The 26,154-nt window shown below is 46.9% G+C and overlaps 4 protein-coding genes across 4 annotated transcripts in view; 3 read left to right on the top strand and 1 right to left on the bottom strand.

Annotated features, from left to right (window-relative positions):
- Nucleotides 1–11,719, bottom strand: part of LOC135806333 (potassium channel subfamily T member 1-like) — a 38,349-nt gene extending 26,630 nt beyond the window's left edge. The window contains exons 1-3 of the mRNA XM_065320504.1: nucleotides 11,107–11,719; nucleotides 9,943–10,002; nucleotides 9,397–9,615 (exon numbers count right to left, since the gene is read on the bottom strand). Of these exons, the coding sequence (XP_065176576.1) occupies nucleotides 9,397–9,615; nucleotides 9,943–10,002; nucleotides 11,107–11,379 (552 nt within the window). The 5' untranslated portion in view covers nucleotides 11,380–11,719. The remainder of the gene's footprint in view (nucleotides 1–9,396; nucleotides 9,616–9,942; nucleotides 10,003–11,106) is intronic.
- Nucleotides 1,357–6,755, top strand: LOC135806334 (uncharacterized). The gene is made up of 4 exons (XM_065320505.1): nucleotides 1,357–2,434; nucleotides 2,940–3,078; nucleotides 5,181–5,210; nucleotides 5,808–6,755. Exons 1-4 carry the CDS (start codon nucleotides 1,714–1,716, stop codon nucleotides 6,346–6,348), a joined length of 1,431 nt encoding a protein of 476 aa, XP_065176577.1. The 5' UTR covers nucleotides 1,357–1,713; the 3' UTR covers nucleotides 6,349–6,755.
- A 183-nt stretch (nucleotides 11,720–11,902) lies between the features above and the next one.
- On the top strand, nucleotides 11,903–16,731 carry LOC135806332 (diisopropyl-fluorophosphatase-like). The gene is made up of 2 exons (XM_065320503.1): nucleotides 11,903–12,585; nucleotides 15,619–16,731. The coding sequence occupies exons 1-2, from the start codon at nucleotides 12,136–12,138 to the stop codon at nucleotides 16,081–16,083; spliced, it is 915 nt and encodes a 304-aa protein (XP_065176575.1). The 5' UTR covers nucleotides 11,903–12,135; the 3' UTR covers nucleotides 16,084–16,731.
- A 3,335-nt stretch (nucleotides 16,732–20,066) lies between these two features.
- Nucleotides 20,067–25,806, top strand: LOC135806331 (serologically defined colon cancer antigen 8-like). Its single transcript, XM_065320502.1, has 7 exons — nucleotides 20,067–21,179; nucleotides 21,588–21,697; nucleotides 22,704–22,892; nucleotides 23,320–23,433; nucleotides 24,630–24,698; nucleotides 25,001–25,099; nucleotides 25,291–25,806. Exons 1-7 carry the CDS (start codon nucleotides 20,321–20,323, stop codon nucleotides 25,369–25,371), a joined length of 1,521 nt encoding a protein of 506 aa, XP_065176574.1. The 5' UTR covers nucleotides 20,067–20,320; the 3' UTR covers nucleotides 25,372–25,806.
- The last annotated feature ends 348 nt before the right edge of the window (nucleotides 25,807–26,154 follow it).

Raw genomic sequence — 26,154 nt, 5'->3', positions numbered from 1 at the left:
CACAATAAGCGATATATCGGTATAGCCGATAATAGTGTATATAGTGATATTTTAGCTGTATTTTTTCAGATTTGATTTTGATTTTGACGTGTTCTATCACTATAACCGGTATATCATTATATCCGGTCACTTTATAAACGATACTTACTGTACTTGCAGGTATTACTCCCCGGTCTGAACAGGGATGGCTACAGTATGCGATGTGCAGAGTTGCACATGTGATCAGCGGTCCGCATATACTACGGTCTCTCTCTCGAACTAGCTGTGAACCAAGATCGAAATTTTTGAAGGGGCCCGGGGTGCTTTGGCACCCAAAGCACCCCCCCCCCCCCCCTGCCCGTGCTACCCGTGGAAAATTACCCGAACCCGATACCTGAAGAAAATGCTACCCGACTCAGCACTACTATAAAGGTAATAAGTTGAGTAACTACAACACTCAACGAGGTGTGGTAACTACAACACTCAATGAGGTGTGATAAAAGAACTAGACTGAAAGAATATCCAGGTGAGACTAACAGCAATAGCAATATAGTTAGAGTGACAGAAAAGAAAGAAAGAAAGAAAGTCAGCAGTGACACTACACCTCAAGAATTCTTCGTGACACATTCACAACCAGTATACAATGGTGCCAAACAACTACAAAGCCAACACGTTCTCCTTCTGAACACATCATTCAGAATCCGACCGTTACGAATGTACAACTTGAAGGCTTCTAATACAGCACGATGCAACTTAGACCTACCACATGTCAAAACAGAAAAGACAGAATCAGTATACCACTACTAGAGCTAGTTGTCGTGAGGGATACTGATTCGGTCCAGGCTTTTCTGTTTTGACACGTCACAGGTCACGGGTCTTGAGGTGTAGTGTTTTTTTTTTATTCTCAGTAAGTTCTGTCATTATTTGGATTCCCCTGGCCACACCACTACAGTAAAACCTGGTGTAAGCGACCTCTGTGTTTAGCGACCTCTGTGCTTAGCGACCTCTGTGTTTAGCGACCTCTATGCTTAGCGACCTCTGTGTTTAGCGACCTCTGTGTTTAGCGACCTCTATGCTTAGCGACCTCTGTGTTTAGCGCCGGACCACCTGCAGTTTTTCCATGCACCGACAGTTCTACACAGACACTGGGACCTGGTTCTAAAGACCACCTGGCGGGGTGGTCGCTTAATTAAATCAGGTTTTACTGTACTGTAGGTGTCAGTGTTGCTGGTACATGATTGCACTGTAAAGTGAGAAATTTTCGCTAGAGATTAAATTTCGCTATTTTCGCTACCATCAAACATTCGCGAATACCGGTATAAAATGAAAATCGCCGCAAACTGCTCTGTGCATTGATTTTTGACTGTACCCAGTCAGTGTCACTCTGAACGAGGCTTTATGTGCTGTCTGTCAGTCTTACTGCTCCATGTAGTGCTACGTGTTTTTTAGTGTCTAGTCTACTTCTCCGTACTGTCTGTGTAGATCTACATGACTGTAGCTGGTCGGATCGTTGGAGTAGCTGCGATCGCGAGTGGATCTATGCGCGTGCGAGTACGCCAGTCGCTAGAGCTAGCAAAATCGAAAGGAGAAGTCAAAATAAACGTTTACGTAGGTCAGCGCAGCGCACGATTCAATAGTAGTGATCGTCACTAGCCTACTATTATATGTAGTGAGCCGCTAGGCGCTAGCGCGCTGATCTACACGGCGAGTTGCTAGCTAGCTGAATAGAACAGTATGTTTCAGTATCACGGAGATAACACGCACGGAGTCCGTCGTAGTTCGCACGAAGAAGGCGCAGAACTAGAAGACTTCGCCTTCCTTCGCTCGCGAGTCGCGACAGCAGAAAACGCGTCGGCCTTACAAATGCTACAACGGACCATGCAAGGTCGATCTCCAGCTTTTCTACAAGCTCCGACTGGAGCTGCCACCGGAGGTGCGCATGGTTCAAGGATGTCGGGTGCCGCCAATCTGCGAAGCAGTGGACGTACTGCAGCAGCAGCAACAGCCTCCAGACCAAATGTTGCCGTGGCGGGCATAGTGGAAGAAAGCCAACAAAGCCGCAACGCTGCAACAGTAGGTCTCGCCCAGAGCTTTTTCAGTCCACCAAACAGCAGTCTGGCCCAGCTCTTGCCTTCCTCGCACGCGGCGACAACAGCAACAGCAAATCCAGGCCTCTCAGCCAGTTTATTCCCAGTTGCGGGCGTCGGACTCGATGAAAACTCGCTCCATCCAGAGGCGGCAGAAACACTGGCAGCTGAGGACTCACAGGGGTCTGACAACAATGCCTTGTCCCCAAACAGCGTGAACGAGCAATTAGAGGTGCTAGCTACTGAAGTTAGAAATCGGCCTTTCCTATGGGAGACTACAGATGAAGACAGAAAAGTTCCTTACGTCAATAGGCGCTCGGCCAAGGAAGCAGGCTGGCAGGAGATTGGTGAACGAACGGGTTTATCAGGTACATAAGAAAACAATAATAATTATTATTCCTAATAGAGCTCTAGTCCAGAAGAAGAGTAGTAGGACGTTACATGGAATTGTTTCAAAAGTCGCAAAACACAATGGTCACAATAATAATACTTATTACTTTTCCCGTTTGTCTCTTTCCCTCAAACTAGTGAAGATATTACTGTAGACCAGATATTTAAATTAAAGTTAACGATCTCCGGATTTTTGTGGGTTAGCGAGGTGAAATTCTAACGAATTCTGTCTCAAAACAGGCTAATGACTATAATAATTATGTAGTATGTACATAAAACTCTCCTGACACTTACAAGTACAGTTGTTATTGTTACGAACAACACAAAAAAGAGGGGGTGATTGGCATTGATTGCATGCAGCAGATAGAATGGAAAGAGTCGTGTATTCAGTGTTTAACTACATTGTGTTTGTATGGGTGTATTCGCACGCGTGTGTATGGGGGGGGGGGGGGTACACGTGTGTGTATATGTGCACGTGTGCAGTGGATGAATGCAGGAAGCGATTCAAGAACTTGCGAGACCGCTATGTGAAGGCGTTGAAAGAACACAGCAAATCTGGCCTAGAACCGAAGTGGAGGTTCTACAGGAAGCTGGACTTTCTCAAAGGCACCGTGAGGAAGATGTAAGTCATGTCGTTCAGCTTGTTCAAACTGCATGGCTGTTGCTGAGGTGGTGTCACGCACAGGTGCTTGGATACACCAGCAGATGTGATTGCCATAGTTTTATTCCCGGAGCTATGCAAAACGCACCGGGTCCTCATTACTCTATTTCGTACCTGTGGGGGGGGGGGGGGGGCACGTGTGCGTACGTGTGTGTATGTGTGTGCGACTGTGTGTGTGTGTGCGCGCGTGTGCGCGCGTGCGACTGTGTCTCCCCCGTGCGACTGTGTCTCCCCCCCCCCCCCCCCCCCGTGCATGTCACATGGCTGATCGCTTGAGGTGTCAAGAAGCGTAGGTCACATGTCAGCACCAGCTTGTGTTTGTACCAGGAGAGAGCTGCCAGGTCAGGGCCCTAACTATACTTGCTTGTTACCTACTGTTGCGGACATTGAAATCCATTGAGAAGTCAAGCGGCCATAATAACTGCTGGTCCATTGTTACAGTGTTACACTGCGTGTAGGCGCTAAGCAAGTAAGGGATCCGGCCCCTCAGCCCCGGTCATTCCACCCGAGTTCATGTCCACAGCAGTTAGGCATCATACATGTCATTCGGAAAACTGGTAGAAATGTAGTCTTGCAAGACAGCATCATACATGTCATTCGGAAAACTGGTAGAAATGTAGTCTTGCAAGACAGCATCATACATGTCATTCGGAAAACTGGTAGAAATGTAGTCTTGCAAGACAGCATCATACATGTCATTCGGAAAACTGGTAGAAATGTAGTCTTGCAAGACAGCATCATACATGTCATTCGGAAAACTGGTAGAAATGTAGTCTTGCAAGACAGCATCATACATGTCATTCGGAAAACTGGTAGAAATGTAGTCTTGCAAGACAGCATCATACATGTCATTCGGAAAACTGGTAGAAATGTAGTCTTGCAAGACAGCATCATACATGTCATTCGGAAAACTGGTAGAAATGTAGTCTTGCAAGACAGCATCATACATGTCATTCGGAAAACTGGTAGAAATGTAGTCTTGCAAGACAGCATCATACATGTCATTCGGAAAACTGGTAGAAATGTAGTCTTGCAAGACAGCATCATACATGTCATTCGGAAAACTGGTAGAAATGTAGTCTTGCAAGACAGCATCATACATGTCATTCGGAAAACTGGTAGAAATGTAGTCTTGCAAGACAGCATCATACATGTCATTCGGAAAACTGGTAGAAATGTAGTCTTGCAAGACAGCATCATACATGTCATTCGGAAAACTGGTAGAAATGTAGTCTTGCAAGACAGCATCATACATGTCATTCGGAAAACTGGTAGAAATGTAGTCTTGCAAGACAGCATCATACATGTCATTCGGAAAACTGGTAGAAATGTAGTCTTGCAAGACAGCATCATACATGTCATTCGGAAAACTGGTAGAAATGTAGTCTTGCAAGACAGCATCATACATGTCATTCGGAAAACTGGTAGAAATGTAGTCTTGCAAGACAGCATCATACATGTCATTCGGAAAACTGGTAGAAATGTAGTCTTGCAAGACAGCATCATACATGTCATTCGGAAAACTGGTAGAAATGTAGTCTTGCAAGACAGCATCATACATGTCATTCGGAAAACTGGTAGAAATGTAGTCTTGCAAGACAGCATCATACATGTCATTCGGACTGGTAGAAATGTCTTGCAAGACAGCATCATACATGTCACTCGGACTGGTAGAAATGTCTTGCAAGACAAGAGGATGTACACGCTCTCCGGATTGCAAAGACGGGTCTATCAGTTTGAATAACACGTATGGTGACCGGGGTAAAAACTAAGCATAGCGAGGGCTCTGAGCTGCTGGTTTACAACTTATCTCCTGGCTGGCCATGCTCTACGTGAGCACTGAACTGCAGCACACGTTGGTGGTGGACAGTGGCTGCAATGCACATGTAATCAGCTTCCCACTGACGGTGCAAGGTGAAGCATGTTATTGGATGTTGTGAGTTTGTGATGCAGTTGATGTGCTTGCTGACACAAACGTGTACGCACTATCACCTGCAGCAAGGTTGCTGCAACAGTGTGATCTAATTCTGTGTACTTTTGCTTTTGCTTTGTGATGTGCACAGTTACAGGCAGGACTTTGAGAGTACCATCGAGTAAGTAGAACTGATAGTCTAGGAGAGCGTTGTGACCATACGAGCTTTTCATGCTGTCAGAGTCAGTCTCATATGGGGCTGAAGTTGTGGTAGAATCATGTTGCCTCTCTGTCACCCCCAGGATGTCTGGGTAGTCTATCAAACGGGGCACTCTTCTGTTCCAGCTGTGGAGCACAGTACGATCTGGTCCGGGCCCTTCTTTGAATGACTTAGGTATAGGACGTGAAATGATTTTTCTGTCAAACGCTTTTTTGAAAAGAGGAATTTCAAAGACCATCACATGTGTACTAATACTTGAAATACGGTACTAGATGTAGAAACAAGTACATGTACCAGTAATACGTGTGTGCTATACCTGAGATGCATACAGAGCAACAAGGAAAATCAAGGCTTGTTTGCTGCTACTTCAAGTTTCATGCCCTCGCAATCATCAGGCAACACTGAGATGCATATAATATTATTATGTCACACATGGTGTTGCGACATGGAGAGGTGTATCATTCCCGAGGAGCTCCTACCAGTTTCCTATGGCATATCAAAGAGCAAAGCTCAGTGAGATGCTCGCTTTCTGCCGTATCTGTGTACGTTGTTTCGCAGTTCGGAAAATCTCGTACAAACTCTTGTCGCACTCAACCCTGGCGTGGCGTCACCAGGGATGGCTTCAGCAGCTACTGGCCAGCCAAGCGCCAACTCCAGCATAATGATGTCATCTGAACCGGTCATGACTCAGACTGGCAGCAGCATCAGCAAGAACAACAGCCACACACCGACTGGCCGAGCGCAGAAGAGAGTCCTGCCATCACAAGCTGGCCAGCAAGCAAAAAGAGTTCAATTATCGTATGCTGGCCAGTCCAGTCCTTCGCTGAATAGTGGCGTTCAGAGGTCTGCTTCGAATACCATAGACCTGACGCAGAGTCGCTTTCACGGCGACGATATTGACTTGTTCACAGCCAATGTTGCAAGTCAAATGAGACTACTCAGCCCGCAGGCCGTCGACCTGGCAAAGGTACGTATACAGCAGGCTCTGTATGATGTCAAGTACCAACAGCAGCCAAAGAGGACTGACACACCGCTATCTTCATCACCCAGCAACAACACATCAGCAGCCAGTGACTCAAACCCAGCATGTAACGAGTGATCCTCACTGACGGGAACATGTTAACTGATGGTGATGATACAGTAGCCAGTGTACAATGTGCTACAGACTGCTATTACTCAACAATATCCATACTTCCTGCACTTCAACTATTCTCATCCAGTTTTTGAGTCGAAAGACGCATATTGTCTGGTTGGACTTGAGTTTTTTTTTTCGACACTCGAAGTATTAGTAGATGGCAGGATGGTGTGTGAGCTAATTAGGAATCTTTCACCTTATTGGCCACTAGATCGTCAGAAAAAACTCAGAAAAGTATTGTAAAAATGTAGTGGTGTCGCTGCTATGCTTGTTTGTCTGTCATATTTCGCGTACTGAGAGATCTTGAGTTGTAAGAACTTCCCAGATACAATACACAAAAATCACAACGCAATGCGGTTACTTTTGGATGACACACCAATAGTGCTTGTTCTGCACTGTAGTGTGTATTGACTGTACGTACGTGCGTGCGCGCGCGTGTGTGTATGTGTGTGTGCGCACGCGTGCAGAATAAGCCAGAATAAGCCACTTCAATCAGCTGTGTGGTGGATAGTACATGTACTGGATACCAGGCTGAAATTAGTGACGGTCAATTCATCAGCCTTGTAAGCTGTTGAATGGTGTAATCCCAGCACAAGTTGCTATGTCTAACATAGCTGTTCGCTATCATCGCTTCCGAGATGGGCAGGTCTGAGGTGTGTGTGCGCGCGCGCGTTTTGATATGCTCATGTGATGGGCATACTTGAAGTACATGAACAGGCACTACTATTGAAAGAAGCAGACTTGTCCATACAGTGTAGCATTACAGTCACAGCCAGCAAGTTGCAGAACAGTGATCGTATGGCACCCACGCCCAATTCGGCATTTCCCCATGGCCGGCAATAAAACTACATACTGTAAATGTACAAAATTTCGGCGCTGCAATATTTCGGCACTTCACGATTTTTGACATTTCGGCGGCGATTTATTTTCGGCGTGGGGTAGAGGGCATGGTATAGTGCGCGAAAATTTGTCTATTTACAGTATTCTGTCCCCGGGGAAAATTGCGATTCCGCGGCCGCGTTTTTTGCGATTTTTTTAAAGACCGCGATTTTCCGCGATTTTCCCCGCGTTTTTTGAACTTTTTTGTTGCACTACACGTACACACCATGTACCACGGCTGTCAAGAAGCGGCAACTTAGAAAGATGGCGTCGGTTCGAGATGGCATGGTAACCGCGCACGTGCCGTGGTCCGTAACTAGCTCATGTATGCACGCAAATGCAAGTCACAAACTCACAAAGATCGTCTTTGCATTTGGAGAAAATATCTTCTACTCTCTTTGGAGGTTCGCGAGGCTTGCCTAATCTTTACTTGATTGCGATTCCGGTATGTCCTCTCAATAATTAGAACAAAGAGAGCTGATGATCGCTTCATTGCTGAGCAGAAGTAACAATCAACTCTCCTCATGTCCTCAGTGCCAAAGGCAGACGACTGCAATTCCACAACGCTCATTTCACGATGATGGAAACAAGAATCGTGTACTAGTACACACTTGGACCATTTGGTCATCCCTGTTCTAGCCGCTAGTCCGTCCAGCAAGCAGATATTGACTATTACGATAAGGACAACTGCGTGAACGAGGGCTCGCCCAGCAAATTCAATTCAAGACGTGACTCCAGTCAAGAATTAGGGTCTTTACTCGAGAACTTCACAAATACAGGTCAAGGCACCCCACAAAACTGATAGATGGCACGAACGAAAGACAAATAGGCTATACAAAGTGTCCCAAGTGATTGAAACAGCAGATCTACCAAATAAGACAGCTACATGTGCCTAAACAACGATTCCCATACAGTAGAGAGTAGTATCAGGCAGAATGAAAGCCTTGGAAGTGCACAAATACAGCCACGACCGCCACAAAAAAATTCTCATTGCTCTACCTCCTTGAAGGGTGAAAGTTACCAGTTATCCTATAGCGATGTCAGTTTATGCCTGTTGGAACCCCCCACAGCCCGCACGAAATACCTTTCGAATAATTCCAGGATGCAATTGCAGCTCCAGACAGGAGGAAGAAGAACACCGTGAAAAATAACGGCAACGATGCCCAAACTCTCGGGAAACGGCTGAAGTCTTCCTGAAGATGTTAACATTGAATAGCCATCGATTACCAGCGTGGTTTGGTGACTTAGAACGAAGCGATATCTCAAATTTGATGGAATTGTTACCTGTCAAATGCGTGGGCGAGCAGGCCAGCTGACTGGTTATGCATGAACATGCATGAGCATGCATTGGTTTTTCATGGTTCACGTGCAGAAAACTAAGTTGCCGCGATCTAAGTGCAGCTAACAGCCGTGACACAGTATATAAAGAAGCCTCGCTTGGTAGTTTAACATGTCTTTCGATTTTGACAGCATGTTACAGGTTTTCCCAATACGGTTCAAATGGTCGCAAGACCGGGACTCTGCCAACCGGGTTATGGTTGTAGTCAGCACTATTTTAAACGTACACACAGTGTTGTTTTTTGTTTTTTTTTATTTTGTTTTTTATACGAAAGTCCACTATATTCCCGAATATGTGCGAGAAGTGGGGGGGGGGGGGTACTGTTCAGTTGACCGTTGTGAGCCGTTGACGTCACAAACTGGTCAAGTAGAGAGTCTACGTGTAGGGCGCGTGCTCCCTAGCATACACATGGCACATGACGGGCTCCCCGGTCACTGTGGTGGCGCTGAAAGCACCCTGCTCTGCGCTTGACTGCAAACTTGCCGCATATCAATAATATTCACCGCATATTTACCGCAAATTCACCACAAATTATGCCATATTTACCCGCAAATTACACCGCAAATTCTGGGATTTTTTTCCGCGACCAGTACTTGTAACCATGGTGATTGCCGCTGCATATACAAACCTCTAAACCAGGGAGTAGTAAAATAGTTCTCTACTAGTACTACTCCCTGCTCTAAAGTTACTCTGGGCTCTACAAAAACAAAACAAAAACATCAGCACTTCTCCGTGAGACTCTATGATTACAATAGCAAGAAGGAAAGTGCAACAAAGGGAGAGACTGTTCTTACCTGATTGGATTTGATGACGATGATTTGAATGAACGCTGCGGTAGTCAGAATTAAAAACACTATGGCCAGCAGGAGGCGGGTGATAGAGAGTTTCAGTTGGGTGATGTGTAACAAGGACTCATCGCCACGCACTAGGCATGATGCCACCATTACATAGCAGGCAATGAATCGGCTTGGATATATGTAGGGGAAGACAGTGCCTCCACCAACATAGGAATTCTGCACAATCACCAGAACACAGGGCAATGATCAAGACAAACGCATGACACTCTCCAAAGACTATCATGATCCTACAAGCTGATAGTACTGAGACCCACATCCCATTTCTTCTAACCACAGGTGAACTCACACATGCTGGCGAGAGAGAGAGAGAGAGAGAGAGAGAGAGAGAGAGAGAGAGAGAGAGAGAGAGAGAGAGAGAGAGAGAGAGAGAGAGAGAGAGAGAGAGAGAGAGAGAGAGAGAGAGAGAGAGAGAGAGAGAGAGAGAACAAGAACAATTGCCCCGCATGATCACTTCTTACTTCATATTAAAAATACCAAACTGACCTGATCACTGATTGTCGCTAAGACTGGTACAGTAGCAAGGATGGTAAAAAACGACCGTGCCTGACCCAAGAATCATCACACGTGCGTGCACACATAACACACATGCATTAACACACAAACATACACACATACATACACACACAAACACACACACACATCCACACGCACACACACACATCCACACAGAGTAAACACCCCAAAGTGACACACAAACAAACACAGGGAGGTTCGATATGTACACAGCTCCAGTTGTGGTCAAAGGGAGGGCATCTTTCTTGGAACAGATTTCACAAACCAGTTTTTTGTGCTTTCTCGTCAAGGATCGAAATTTCAAATGTGCACAAAGGATTATGCACGATTGACTGCACTGCTTGGTGAGCTAATAATGTGTGCATGCACACAATGTATGCACAAAGCCAATGCCTTCTGAAACTAAATTACCTAAGATATAATACACGTAATCCAGTGGTGTGCTTCACTGTCCGAAGAGTGCTCAATACCCATGTAGGGCAGAGCCTTGTACACAAGAGAGATTGGAAGCTGTGTCACAACTCTGAGTTTCACCTATTATTACAATCATGTCATCGATCATTGCCTGATGATTGGAGTAATACGTGAAACTTAGAGTTAAGTTGTGACTTTGCTTTCTGAATTTTTCATTGATACATGTATTACATCTTACACAAGAGAGATTGGAAGCTTTGTCACAACCCTGAGTTTCAAGTATTACTACGATCATCAGGCAAGTCTTGTGGACACTGCGTCGAATGCTGCGATGCAACTGTTACCAATCGAAAATGTTCCGAATTCTGCCACTTTGTACTCATAACTGTACTTTGAAGTACGTTTGGTTCTCTGGCTGGGCTCAGTGACGTCACCGGGATGCGGCACAGTATGCACGCAAGTAGTTCGATTGGGGATACATGTACTGGTATCTGCCCAACAATGAATCGCAGCCTCCTTGCAACAGCCTCCTTGCAACAGCCTCCTTGGAACAGCCTCCTTGCAACAAAACCAGGGAGTTGTATAGACACTAGATCTATACGACTCCCTGTACAAAACCATTCCATTCAGCACGCTCTGTGGATCCTGAAGTTTTCCGGGGGGGGGGGGGGGGGGGTCCCCTTATAAACAGACCATGATCTTTATAGAGTGTGCCCTTACAGTAATAAGGTAACGTAGTCTGGAACTGGCTGCAAACAATTCCAGAAGCCAGCAACACAGGAAGAACACTGCCAGTACCAACTCCAGCGTATCCATAGCTGAGGGACTGTTCTCCAGATAGGCTGTATTGACGATGTATACTGAACAAAATGCTATGTACAGGATTGCCACTGCCACATCGTAATATCTACCAATTCGAATTGAATGTAGAGATTGCAAGTACAGCCGGTAGGAATCCAACTCCCTTGCAAGCGCCAAGAAACTGAACGCCATGGCGATTTAATCGGCAGCCTTCCAGAACAGGGTTCTCGCAAAGGACATCGCCGCGACTCAAAAATTATAAACAAATCACTGGAGTGTGTTCCTTGCTCGACTAATACATGGACGCACATCAGCTAATTGTGAAGTCTGTCAGATAAATAATATTGGCAATATTCCAGTCATTCTCAAGTCCCTATTCATGACACGTCTTGGCTTGCGCTGACCACACCTCATTGCACTGGTGCCAAATTCTTGACACTAGAAATCCTGCGAAGTAATAGAACTACATGACATCTGCCTCGGCTCGGGCATCACAAGACGCAAGCTACCAATACAAAGCGTCCCACAAAACCTGGACTTCGGATCGGAAACTGATCAGAAAGATTTGTGGATAAAGTCCAAGTCCCAAGCTGCTTTCAAAATTTATGACGTAATGGCGCGCCCGGCCGAGGTGTTGTTCGTCATCATCATCAACGCTCATCAACTCGTGGACGCGACGCGACGGTCTGGATCAGCTGCAGCATGCATGCAGCACATTGTTTTTTTGGCTTTCTGTGTTGTACTTTTGAATTTTTTGATTGTGTGAAGGTTGGAAAATTAAAAGTACATGTCGGTAGTGGTATTCGTAACTTCATCTCCACTCCAAAGCAAAGAAGTTAGTTCACGACTTTGGGATAATCCACTTGCCAAGACTTCTTCTTCCAAGTATCGCGGCTTGTGGTAACTTCCAAGAACAGTGTGAACGAAGATCGAGTAAATAGAGCAAAAATGGACTCAATTTACTCTCCTGTATTTACGAAGGTAGCCAGTGGATTAGCTGGTGCGGAGGGTCCTGTTTTCACTGCTGGCGGAGCCAAGTTCTTTATGGTTGCACCTGAAGTGGAAGTCGGTGGTGAGGCAGCTGGCGAAGTAGTACGCGTAGACCTAAGCACCAATGCTATCGATACATGGTGTCAGCCTTCGACCAAAGAACATGGAGGCATTCCAGCCGGGTGCCAAACTGATAAGGATGGAAACATATGGATTGCTGATATGAGACTCGGCTTATTGAAAGTCAATAGCGAAGAGAAGGATCAGTTTGCCCAGATGGCTCTGAAGGACTCGACAGGAAGGACCATGCAAGGCTGCAACGATTTGGCGTTTGATTCAACTGGCACTTTGTGGATCACGGCACCAGCAGGTGACATTGCTCCTGCCAAGTACACACGCTCCATGGAGGTGAGATATGTATCGACTACATTCTTTGAAGTTTTGACTGATGATGGAAGAGAATGAAGAAGAGAAATTAGCGACACGCCTGGCCATACTTTAGTTATCAGTCACACTACAGTATTCCACAAGCACTCTCGGCCAACCCATTCCACTTATTCACCACCACCACCATAGCCTGTCCCTCCAGAAAAACACGGAAGAAAATTTGAGATTTATGCGGCAACATTTGCAGCTAGAATCGTACGATTATGCGGCCATTATGTGGCAACTTTGACTTGTATGCGGTAAATATGCAGCACGGAGGAGCTACAAAAGCAGAATCTTAATATAAGCAACTAGCACCACAACATAGTGCTAATGACATCATGACTGTAGTAATACTTATGAGCTGAAAGTCCAAGACAAGACAATCAAGTTGTACAATGCATCATTCAAGTGATAGAATACATGTAGTCATACTGAAGAGCAGCAAGAATATGGCTGTAATACACCTGGAAGTCCATGTCTCAATCGAAAGCATGGGTGTCTACGCTGATGTTGTGGTAGAGCATGACAAATGCTTTCAGTGACTTCTGAGACAAGGATCTGTGGCGTTTCGGAAAACACGAGGCTGTAAAGGGAGAAAGTCCGTTCTGCATCCCCGTTGAATTAGTGACAGCATGACAATATCTGCAGGCTAAGCGTTGGAGTCCTGGTAGATTAAAAGCAACTGAGGCCCAGAACACATCATAGTTGGTGGCAGCGGCCTCATTCTCGTCAGTGTCGGCAGCAACGACAGCAGCTGGAGCGAGCTCTGAGCAGTACAATCTGTAGCAAGAAGGACCCATGAGTGTGTGTGATCCCCGGTAGCCTAATCGGTAGGGCACTGTCCCGGAAAGACAGGGGTGCTGGGTTCGAATCCCGCTCGTGGATCCTTCTTTTGCAACATTGGCGCCTGGCAATGGCTCGAACCCACGACCCATCGTACCCCCCGCGAGTAGGTACGGCGTGAGGACACAGCCTGTTGGGGCGGGGGAGCAATGTAGCAAGAAGGACCCATGAGTGTGTGTGATCCCCGGTAGCCTAATCGGTAGGGCACTGTCCCGGAAAGACAGGGGTGCTGGGTTCGAATCCCGCTCGTGGATCCTTCTTTTGCAACAAATCTCATTTCCGCAGCAGGCACGTCAAGGAAACCAGGAATAGTGAGATAGTCCTTGGTAGCATGACTCATCTGAGCGACGCACTGGGGATCAAATATCCTGAGTGCTTCAGGAAGTTGATACCTGGCTGGCCGACAGTTGTCATGCACTTCCGCAGTTTCTGTCCTGCATTCCGGAAAGCGGACTTGAACTTTTCAAGGAGATCATCCTTCTCTTCCGTGCTCATGTCCTCAGCTGAGTTGAAGCATGGACAATCCGCTACAGTGAGCATTTCATGAATATCAAACTCCAAGTGAGATAGCGTTTTACGTGAAGTCCGTACTCCTATCCATTGCCATAGTGTATTTTTCTTCTGTGCTCTCAGCGTCTTCTGAGAGCTTTCGTAACTCGGCCAGACTGTCCGGAGTCTCCCGAACATAATTTACGAGGGTCCTGGTGACGTCTGCCAGTTTGTCCAATGCTCCTTGCAGCATGGAAACTTCTTTCAACACGGTTGCCTTGTCAGACAAAGGTCACGATTCTTCATCCAACAGCATCAGCAGCCCACGCCTTGCATGTGTGAACTGGGTCTTTGCTGCCGACTTCTGGAGCTTCATGAGCTTGATCTCTCGCACAAGTCTTGGACAGAGGTATGGTGTTTGCTGCCAGAACTGCCACCCAGTCATTGCAAATGCTCTCCCTCTCCTCGCGTGCGATCGTGGCAGACTCCGTTGCTGTTACAAGAGCTCGCTGGTGCTTTGCCGCAGGTGCACCTTCCAACGACTGCCTCTTCCTCTTGTTGAGGTGCTTCTCAGACTTCAAGTGAGACGCGAGTGTCAACTTTCTCACATGGCCGTGACTACATAGACGACAGAACAATTTCCCTCCATAATCGTGCAGCTCGCTCGAACAAATGCTCACCGATCCTTCGCAGTGACAAACTGCGCCGCCTTTGTGAGCTTGGAGCCTTTGGTCATGACAAAAGATATCCATTTCAATAACACTTTATTGAATGAGACAGCGCCCAACGACATGGACATATACCAGAGTTAGAGAAAGAAAACTGCCTACTGGAAGCCAAACAAGATTCATCATCCATTGCATATTGTGCTTGCGAAGTGCTAGGAAGTAGATCAGCGCACGAGATCGAATAGTACACGACAAGAGTTCACGTACTCTTCACCTGCAGTGTCATATCCTGCGAAGAAAAGACCCCAACCCGCCAAATTGCAAAACGACAGATTCTGCAGTGAAAGTACTCGATTCCGCGGAAAATGCCAAAAAAAGCCACGGAATCGCAATTTTCTGGAGGGACAGCATAGCGTGGACAATTCCATTGAGATATTGATTTTGCAGACCTTCCTGCAGTTGTTTCCCTCCAACAAAGCTCATCAGTGGAGGTAGCAGATAATGGATGATCCATGTGTGTGTGAATGATGTTATACCCGTGTATGGCAAAACTGGGGAAGTTTGGATAGTTATGGTCTGAGAGAGATGTTTGCCCTCATCTGAGCATGCTACTGTCCTGCACCATGCATGGATTGTGTGCCAGCTGAGCATGCTACTGTCCTGCACCATGCATGGATTGTGTGCTAGGTATACACTAAGTTACTCACAGGTGTAGTACAGCAGACATGTTCACAGGTGCAATAGAGTTTACTGTACAAACCCGTGAACGTGCCTGGAAATGTGCCCCTCGCCTTCCCCCCCCCCCCCCCCCCTCGCCTTCCCCCACCTTTCGAGTTTTTATCCCTCTCACCGCTACACAGCATTGTTACCAGTCCACTAAAGTGCGAGCTCCGACATTTGGAGCAGCCATATTCTTCACTAATGTTGCACATGTTTGTGTTATGGGCCATGCTGAATCTCACATGTGTTGTTTACTGTTGTTTATGCCTTGTCCATGCTGCATGGTGGCCAGGATGGTTTCGGCAGCATCTATTGCTATACAAAGGCAGGTGAGATGATCCTCTTGGAAACTGGATTCCGCTTTTCTAACGGCATTGCTGTTACGAAGGATGATAAAACGCTGATCGTTGCTGAAACACCTACGAAATCCCTTTGGGCGTATGATATCCAAGAGCCCGGCAAGATTGCCAATAAGCGACTATGGGGCAAACTACCAGGCGATCACGAAGGTGGTCCAGACGGAATGGACTTTGATGAGGAGGGGCGTCTGCTTGTGGCCAACTGGGGCAGCTATCACCTAGATGTCTTCAGTCCTGCTGGAGAGCTGGTGAAACGGGTGAAGTGCCCGTTCCGCAACCCGAGCAATGTGCACTTCATGCCCGGCAGTCGAAAAGTGTACGTCACGGAACACGAGTTTCACGGCGTGTGGACATTCGACTGGGAGTGCTGTGGACAAAAGCAGTTCTGTGACCAGTGAGTGCTGTATCTTCTGCCTTTGAGTGCTGCAATGCTTACACTAGATACTACACTAGGTACTGCAGTGAATTCTGTAGCCCCAAACTTTCCTCCCAACATGCAAACAATCAAAGCTTACTTCTAGATCTCGTATAATTTCTCACCTGTGAACCTAAGTTTGGTGTTAGTTTGGTATATGCTTGTGCAACTGTGGTGGCTGGACTTCAACCACATGTTTTGTCAATACACTATTTTGATATTCTTGTTTTACTTTGGTAATCTAATGGCTTTTAACAACCCCCCCCCCCCCCCCCCCCCCCCTCTCTCTCTCTAATCTCTCTGACACTAACTATACTATATTGCTTCGAAAATTAATGGACTTCATACTATTCGTACTAACTTGGCTTTTGCCAGCAGCAAGTTGCAGCATGCTCAAAACAGCTTGCTTCTTGTTCTTTTACCTGTTTTTTCTTCATATAAGTTACCTCGAAGCACGTGCATTTACTATTATGAGTGGTTTAAACTCTGCCATCTTGTCTCAGTCTCGTCCTAGTCACGATTATTGTTCCTTTATATTCTAGTCTCTTCTACATGACTGTACTAGTTTCTTTGCTCTTTAGGCTGGTCCTTTTCTTAGAGTGATAGTGAATCGAAATTGAGTAACTCTTCACTGTGTTGTTTCAAGAATACCCTCTGCCCGGGACTAGGGTCCGTACGGAGTGGTTGCAACTTTGTCAGAAGCAGGGAGTAGTGAACTGCAATGCCATGCAGTACACGACTCTCTGAGCCAAACCCTTTGAAAGGTGACTGGGGGTAGGTACTGTGCATGCACACGCCTGAATTGAGCACGGTGTAGGAAAGTACACCGGCCAGTTTGCACAGTCATTTAGCCATATTCACCATGGCTTGCAAGGTAATTTCTGCTGTGTACTGCGGCTTGCTGTACGAGCAAGAGTATAAAAGGCCGGTGTGAGATGCATGTGATTTTCTCATAATCTGACACCTTCACCATAATTAAATTTTGGTGATTCGGCTCAAAACCTACGCAGTGACGGGATATCCTTTGATTCATGATGCTTATAATAAGCATTATTCAAAAGACGTGTGGAAGTGGCTGTGTGCAGCAAAGATGCGAGGTAGACGCGTGAACTTTTTTTCCTGTTCAAGATCATCTGAGATGCATGCAGCAGAAATTAATTTCTTCACAACCGCCCTCAACATTTCAGCATAGCAAGCAAGCAAAACGCATACACATGTAAAATAAGAGAAATGGCAGGGGGAAGGGTATAGAAGGCCAGAGTGAGTTGTTAGAGAGGCTGGTAAGAAAGGGGATACAAATGAACAGAACTACAAAGTTTTTCTTACCCTCTCGCTACAAAACTCAGCGATGTGATTCCTTAGCTTGAAATTGTGTGATCAAGTTACAACACAATGCATCATTGCACTTCAAAGTAAAAATCACACCAATGCAAGCAATCTAGCTACTAATATGTCGAGCCCTTCAGGGGCTCCCTCTCATGGAACAGTCACACAGTGCATGGCAAGATGAGAACAAAGTCTCCCACCAACGCCACAGCACCTCCCATGGGAGGAGAGGGGAGGGGTGGGGTATTAAAATAAAATAAAAAATACTCGTACAAGTACTTACACCACGCAGACCCCTACACTCCCGGGATTAGCTGACGTGCATCAGTGGCAGAAATCGCCACAGAGGACCAAGAATAGCAGCAACATAGCCGCAGAGGGATATAGACACCATATTGGATAGCCGCGCCAGCTGGGTTTTCACTCGCCGGGTATAGTGCCTCCAACAGCACCGTGCCCCGATTTGCAGCGGCATGATGCTTCTCTATATGTATGTCCACATGAGCAAAAGAGTCTTGGGGGAAATGCCAGCTGTGGGCTGCTAGCTCTCGGCTGATGTGCATGGAGTGGAGCACTCGATGCTCATGCCTGCCCTTGCCTCGGCCATGGAGAGGAGTAAGCAGAATGTCAGCAACGACTGTCAGCATATCACACAACTGATTGTTGAACCAAGTCATCTCTAATTCTTCTTTAGTCATCATGGATGAGTCCTCAGTTTTGGCTAGTTCACTGCGGCAATGATGGTGGCACATCCAGTATGCATGTTTGGTTCTCTCCACTGTCTCCCAAGCAGTCAATTCCGTGTCAACACCAGTCGAATGCCGGTGCAGCATGATGAAATAATAATATTATGGTGGCTTTGTTGAATTCGCTACCGTGGTCTCTAAGACGGGGTTGGCACACTCCGCATACCATAACTCATCCATGATAACGTTAGTGAGCGTCTTCTTTGCCGCATGATAGAGCAATGAGAAACCTCCAGAACAATGGCACACGGCAATCGATTCGTACGCGCCGATAAAGTCGCTGCACCAATGCAACGGTGAAACGTGTCTCCGGCTTGCACCACACCGGCACTCCTGGTCATGCACCATGCTGCTGCCAGGCCATCATGCTCCAGCACCGGCGACATGAAGGCAGCCACTACGGTTCCAGTACTGGGCTATTGCTGAGCATTGTCAAGACGGAAGTGCCTGTAGACGCAGGGCCCTGGCATGTTTGCAGAAGACCCAAATCCACTGCACCCTTGCTCAACCGGTAGCTAATAGCGTAGACACCTTGAACACCAACCTTTTCGGCATACAAGTAGGCATCAAAACTGCACCCCAGTTCCTTCACTAATAGTAATACGTTTGGTAGTGACTGGACAGCTTTGTTCAGTCCTGCTGAAAACGACTCGCAAGCCACACCACCTGCACTATTCCATAGCTTGAAGCAACACTTCGTATGGGGATGTCGTGCTGCACTTCCAAGAGTCTTTGCTGCTTACTAGCTCCCATGCTATACTAGGGCATGATCCGGGCATCAAACAAACAGTTGACACATCTGGATTCAACCATTGATAGGAAACTGTAAAAGCAGAACTTCAGCACCTAAGCCGGTCCCTCGTAACGATTACGTACCTCGAAGTTGCCGTTCTTCGGAGAGGAACTCGGTACTTGGATGATCCCGATCGCAGTACGAGCCCTCGTTGTGAGACGCGGACTTGGGGCATCTTCAAAATAGCCTGTAACCTCCAATATATTTTTTAATTTTTGGAGATTGCAAGCTATTTCGAAGATGCCGCGAAGATTGCAGGCTATTTCGAATGATAGTACATGTATATACAGTGAACCTGGGGTCTCCGTGTCGGAGGATGAAATGAAAATAATGTTCATCCTCCGACATGCCCAGGGCCAGGCTCACCGATTCCTCTGCCAAGTGAAAGACCGCCAAGGCATGACTCCAAGAGTTTTGGAGGCCGTCTCACATCCGTCACCAGGTCATCGGAGGCGAAAGAGCTTGAGCCTGATGCAGGATCCCGGCTAGGACCAGACGAGCATCATCTTGCCATAGGCTGCATAGCCATAGTCCGCCTCCGGCTGAAACGTGATCAGCAGAAACACTGTGGCTTTGCCCACCACTGCACTACTACGCCACTAGCAGTTCTGCACGCTTCGACTAGTAGATCTACCAGTCATTCAGCGATCCGTACCTCACCGGTGCACCAGACATAACCTGATACAGTAACAGCTTTTTCGACTCAGCTCAGCGGCAACTACCTCATGGCCTCATGAGCTCAGTAGCTGTGCCCCCTCCCGGCCTTCGCCCGGCCGGATGAATGGAAAATCGCCGCCGGTTCTTCAACAAGTCAGCTCGTTCGGTTTTGCCAAGCGTTGAGTGTCGACTTTGTGCACAATACATTATTATGTGCTAGTCAGGGGCTCGGAGTCTGTGCCTTGGCAACAGACACAGTCATCACGTCCATGATCACCCTTGGCAATCATGCAAGATTGTGACAAGTGCAAACGTGACCATAACTACGCAATGATCGTACATGATCGATTGTACGGAAGAATGTATGTGCCGCGATAACGGACAGACGTACTGTATCATATGGGCAGCGCAGCAAGATGAGCCATAACTTCATAAGGTGTTCTTCTCCAAAATGGACTACTGAGTATCAGTATTGACTATTGTTGTGCAGGGTTATTTTGAAGTTTTCCCCGGAGACCCGAGGCTTCTGAAGAGATCTGGCCAGCCCGACATGCATGCTAGCTGTAGCCCATCTACGGGACATTTCTCCACACGTCAGTTTATCATCGCATGCATGCAGATCACAGTGGCGCTAGGACTGTAGGGGGAAGAGTTACTGAACGGTCTTCACAGCAGGTACTTCTCGGAGAAACGTCGCTATGGCGAAAAAGCGAAGTCCTGAAGAAACGCTGTCCGCGCTGGAGACCTTGGAAACGGATTTGTCGAAGGCAGCTACGCGCAATGCTGGCCTGCTCGAGGTGCTGGAAACTCTGGAGGGTCATGCTTCCGGAGATACGAAGGACACTGCTGAGAGCAGTACTCATGGTACTGGTGCTGGGACAGCAGCGTCCATGTTGAAAGGCTTGCGTGCAAGACTGAACGCAGCCCATGGACCCAACGCTGCCGTGCGACGAGACTTGGCTGAAGTGAAGAATATGCTGAAGAGCCAATTCTTGGATACACAGCACTCGAAACAGCGCTATGACCTGCTCCATCAAGAGCTGCAAGCTGAGCGTCGCGAGTTGAATATGGAGAGAAGGAAGCTGGAGGTGGAGCAACGGCAGGTGGAGGAGACCCACCGTAAATGGAAAGGCAGGCTGGAGGAATCCAAACGTCATGTTGAGCAGCAGCAGGAGAAGCTAGCAGCGCTGTCGGAGCGCTTGGCAGGTCAGACATCGGATCTTGTGGCGCAACGATCTCTTGTGGCACTCACAGCACATGGGTCTGACATGGAGCGAGAATCCAGCGCAGCGCCTGCCAACACCATGGCCTTGCAATCAGTATCCGAAGCAGCTCTTGTCGCTGAAGCCGAACAGCTGAGGCAACAGCTGCGTGCATTGATGGTTCGCAATGTGAACGCGGAGAATGATCGTTTACGCATGGAGCTTGCACAGCGACAGAAAGAGGAGCAGCTGAGCATTCTGGACCAGACCAATCAAAAGCTGAAGAGTGAAGCCACCCGGTCAAGGCAGGAGGTGCTGAAGGCAACCAAACAATTTGAGAAACGAACGACTGAAGGTAGGCACTAGTGTTTACCAATGCATAATGGATGCCACCAAGTGTGACCACATGCTTCGACATTGTCTTGACCGATTGACCAGCAGCACAGTTGTATACATGTACATGATTGTACTAGTCTTCCCCGGAATCATGATAAGCAGCAGCGCCTTGCGGAGATTTTACGCTAAAATTGTTTTAAAAAGCCAAAACGAGGCATCTTGGTTGAAAGCTGCCTGGGTGCGCTTGGCTTGATTCCCCATGGAGAACTTGGCTTACCGATATGTACCGTGTTCCAGATAATATGCTACAAACATTGTTCTATGTAGCAGTAGTTTTCTCTGGGAGCTAGAATCTCAGGCTATTACCTACAGCACCCCCGGAGATGTGTGACGACTAATACTGACTATGCGCTGTTATTGTCTGCAGCTAACAGGCGCTTGACCGATATGGCAATGGAGCTGGCGAAAACGCAGGAGAGTGCACGTCGATTTCAGGAGCTGCTCGCTGCCGAGCGTCGCAAGCAGCATGGCCTGCAGGTGAGTGTCCAGCAGTCACATGACCACTGAGCAGTCACATCACCACTAAGCATTCACATCACCACTGAACAGTCACATCACCACTGAGCAGTCACATCACCACTGAACAGTCACATCACCACTGAACAGTCACATCACCACTGAACAGTCACATCACCACTGAACAGTCACATCACCACTGAGCAGTCACATCACCACTGAGCAGTCACATCACCACTGAACAGTCACATCACCACTGAACAGTCACATCACCACTGAACAGTCACATCACCACTGAACAGTCACATCACCACTGAGTAGTCACAGTACCACTGAGCAGTCACATCACCACTGAACAGTCACATCACCACTGAGTAGTCACAGTACCACTGAACAGTCACAGTACCACTGAGCAATCACAGGGCCACTGAACAGTAGTCGCCACAAGCAGAGCATCACCACTGAGCAGCTCCAGTGACGACAGCCTGCAATGTAGCCGTATGCTGGACTCGAGCACTAAGTTGCCCCATACATGATTGCACCATACACACACAAACATGAGGCACAGTGGGCAATACAGTTTCGCCTTGACATACACATCTTAGGGGTGATGGAACTAGCTTGCAGCAATACTAAGCTCGTCCACCTTGCATATTGATACCGTGTAGTCTCGAACATCACCGATTGTGAGAGAGACATTAATTCAAATTTGCTTGACTTTTCAGAGTATCAGTGTTTGTCGGCAAGATCTACATGACTGTATAAGTGTACTGTAAGACATGTATATAATTATAACGAGGACGTAAATCTAACGTTTTAACGGATGACATGTCTTCGTTATAATAAGATTCGTTGAGGCCATACTGCTTCATATATGTTGTGTGTGGATATGCCGGAATACTGCAAGATCGTTAACATAATTATCGTCTCGTTGACCTATGAATTTTGGACAATCGTTAAATTTGCGACTCGTTATAATAACATGTCTCACAGTATACTAATTCCATGCACATGACATTATCTGCAGCGCGCCCTCGAGGACGAGTTGCAGAAATCCGGTCACCAAAGAACATCTGGCTTGACAGAAGACCAGGGTGTGGCATTAGCCAGTGCACAGCAAGCTTACATTCAGACATTGAGTGATGCCCTGGGCAAGCAAACGCAAACCAGTGGAACAAGTCACATTCGCGTTGAGGATGTTGTACGCAGAAATGAGGTGAGTTCAATTCAAACATCAATCTGCTTGTAGAAATTCTCTTGCAAGAAATTCCCTTCCACCTGTTGAACACACTTCAGGGTATGCATGTTGGCATACATACAGAATGCTGCTGGGGTCCTTATCCAATAGGAAGCAGCTTCTTGCCACCCCGACAGCCATACGGCGTTTGACTCAGATGATGTGTACCACGAGTGACGAGGGGTATGTGTATGGAGGATTGTGTGTGTCCTTCTTGAATCTCTCTCCTCTCTCCCCTCTCCCGGCGGGGAAACCCACATAACCAATGTATGGCAGTGAGTAAGTACAAGTGCATGTGGGGGGGGGGGGGGGGGGGACTATGTACCAAAACCTGATGCAAGCCATATTGAGTGTCTGTCTGTGATGCTTGTAGCTAACCATGCATAATTGCTGACTTATAATGCAGAGTCTTCTCCTGGAAGTGGCCAAACTGAAGGCAGATGTGAAGCGATTGCAAGGGGAGAATACTACTATGCTGCAACAGACCAAGCTAGCAAATGCTGATGCAAAGCATATGAGGGTAGGTGCAACATGTATGCAATACAACTGTGTTCAAGTGCGCATGTACTGGCTACACGAGCATTGTACGCCGTGCACTAGTTCCAAATGCATGTTGTTGCATGACTTAAATCGTGTGCTAAAACGTTTCAAAAATTCTTCCCCTCACTTCGTAGCTAGCCTGAAAATGGAACAGTTTGTGCGACACACGTGTGCACCAGCACTGTCTTGTACAACGAACAGGGCGTCAAGGGCCCCTTCAGTACTAACCACCAACTGTGCAACGTTTTGGTGGTAGCTGCAACAACAGCTACATGCACTGTTGACCGTATACGATGCCTGCCTGCTTGTGTGTGTGTGTGTGTGTGTGTTTGTGTTTGTGTGTCCCATATGGTGCAGTGGTATGTGCAGTCGACTTCCAATCGAGACAGGGTGCGGGTTCAATTCTCGACGTCGCACACGTCTTTCTTCTCTTTCTCATTCTCTTAGCTCTTCTTTCATCCTCCTGGCCTGGGTGGTTACCAACAGCCAGTGTATGCTGGAGTATGTGGTGTGGCGTGTGTGTGTAAAAAAAAGGAAAAAAAGATGAAAAAATGAAAATAAACATTCACTGGCCGGAAAAAGCCACTTCAATCAGCTGTGTGGTGAATACCAGGCTAAAATTACAGTCCATTTCAAAACTATAGACGCGCAGTGTTTTTATTTCAAATTTGGCTGGAACTTTTTGAGAATAGTTTTCGGAATATTGCGCAGGTCCGCTCCACAATTACTCTCATATAGTTTCTAAACGATTGGATAACAGACGCCCAATTTGGAAAAAAATTATGCGCAAAGTGATCACAGATTTTATGTGATATAGATGCTGGCATAACGGCTTTTGCCTAGGTACGCGTCTATACTTTTGAAATGGACTGTAGTGGCGATCAATTCATCAGCCTTGCAAGCTGTTGAATGGTGCAATCCCAGCACAATTTGCCATGTCTAACATAGCTGTTCGCTATCATAGCTTCTGCGATGGGCATGTCTGAGGTGTGTGTTTGTGTGTGCGTGCCGGTGTGTGTGTGTGTGTGTGTGTGTGTGTGTGTGTGTGTGTGTGTGTGTGTGTGTGCGTATGCATGTCGGTGTCTGTGCACGTGTATGTGTGTGTGTGTGTGTGTGCGCATGCGTGCGTGTGTGTGTGTGTGTGCGCGTGCGTGGATCCCATGCATGCTGTTGCAGATGTACGTATCAACTTGCATGGCAGATAGGACTGAGCTGCAGAAGCGCCTAGAGAAAGCTGATCGTGAGGTGAGTTGCGAGGTTGGTGTCACTGCAGTGTGGATAAGGATTGAACTGCATGTGCAAACCTCATGCATCATCCTGTGTACTTAGAGACGTACGTGTACATTGGAGGAGTGTGTTCACAGTTTACACAGAGAGACATGTACATTTAGTAGTAGCTACTAGCTAGTCACTTACTAGTACGTGTCTACACTACAAGGTTGTATGCAATGACTCCATTGTGGCATGTCATACTGAGCTGTGCATGGAGCCGCGGCCAATGCACTGCAAAGCAGTATCACTGAAAGACTGATGTTTCTGATGTTCAGCACCGCCGGTTGGAGAACTCGCTCACACACCAAGCCAGTGACTGGGTTAGAAGCAAGCGTGCCGGCAAGCAGACCGAACAGCACCGGAAATGGGACCATGTAAGCCAACAATTCACACACACACACACACACACACCATGACACAGTGTGTTGAATTGGGCACTCCACTAAGCTAGCATTACAGGTTTTAGAGAGGGCGCATGTACCCCTTACCGTATGGTCAATCCAGTGGCCAATTTAATCAGGTGTGTAAATGCACGTGCTATCGAATGCCGTGTGTATGCTTGCAGCTGACTCACGTTCCTGAGGTCAACTTTTTCAAGTACAACCGGTCGCACATACAGTCCCCACCACCACCGCCACCACACTGAGTGAGTGATAGCCGCGGAGATTTCAACACCAGCATCAGTGGAACTGCAGTAGAAAGCTCTCAAGCTATCAATAGTCCAACTACACAATGTGCATACATAATGGTGTGTGTGTTGCTAGCGCTGAGCACAATTATATCAAAAACTTGAGTACCTACAAGCTTCTGGCTTGCTGCGTTTGTGAACTTTTCATACAATTTGAAGTATTATTTTTATAATGTACTTTCAAGTATACATTTACAAGATTAACGGGTATTTGCTGCTAGGTAAATTTTAGGTAAATTTCTTTTATCTTGATTTCATCAGCTTATACTTAATATATACACTGATTTTAAGGTGGATATTTTTGTTTCCCTGATACTAAGTAGAGAATTGAGGACTCATTCTTCCTATAAATAGAACAAAAGCATTTTGAAAACGAAAATCTCTTCTCCAGTATTCACCGCTTCAGCTCTATGGGCAGTCTATGCATGCTGCTTTGCACGGTCCGATTTCGCCAACGTCATCAGGGACTATCTCATTGCTCTGCATAAACTTTAAACACAGAAGAGGTCTGATCTCAGCGAGTACTACCTACACATAGCTCATGCGATGAGCCGGAAGAACACATACAGCAAAGCAACAAATGCAGTGTGGTAGCAACTTACTTCACAACATGGACACACACATCAGTATACACACGCCAAACGCACACCTTTTAACCCTTTTTTTTACGCCCATCGCCGGAGGCAGCGATAGAGATGCTACAGCAGGAGCCACAGCAACTTGTGCTGGGATTGCACCATG

The sequence above is a fragment of the Sycon ciliatum genome, chromosome 1 (genome assembly GCF_964019385.1).
Source record: "Sycon ciliatum chromosome 1, ocSycCili1.1, whole genome shotgun sequence".
NCBI lineage: Eukaryota > Metazoa > Porifera > Calcarea > Leucosolenida > Sycettidae > Sycon > Sycon ciliatum.
This window is presented reverse-complemented; position numbering and strand designations above follow the sequence as displayed.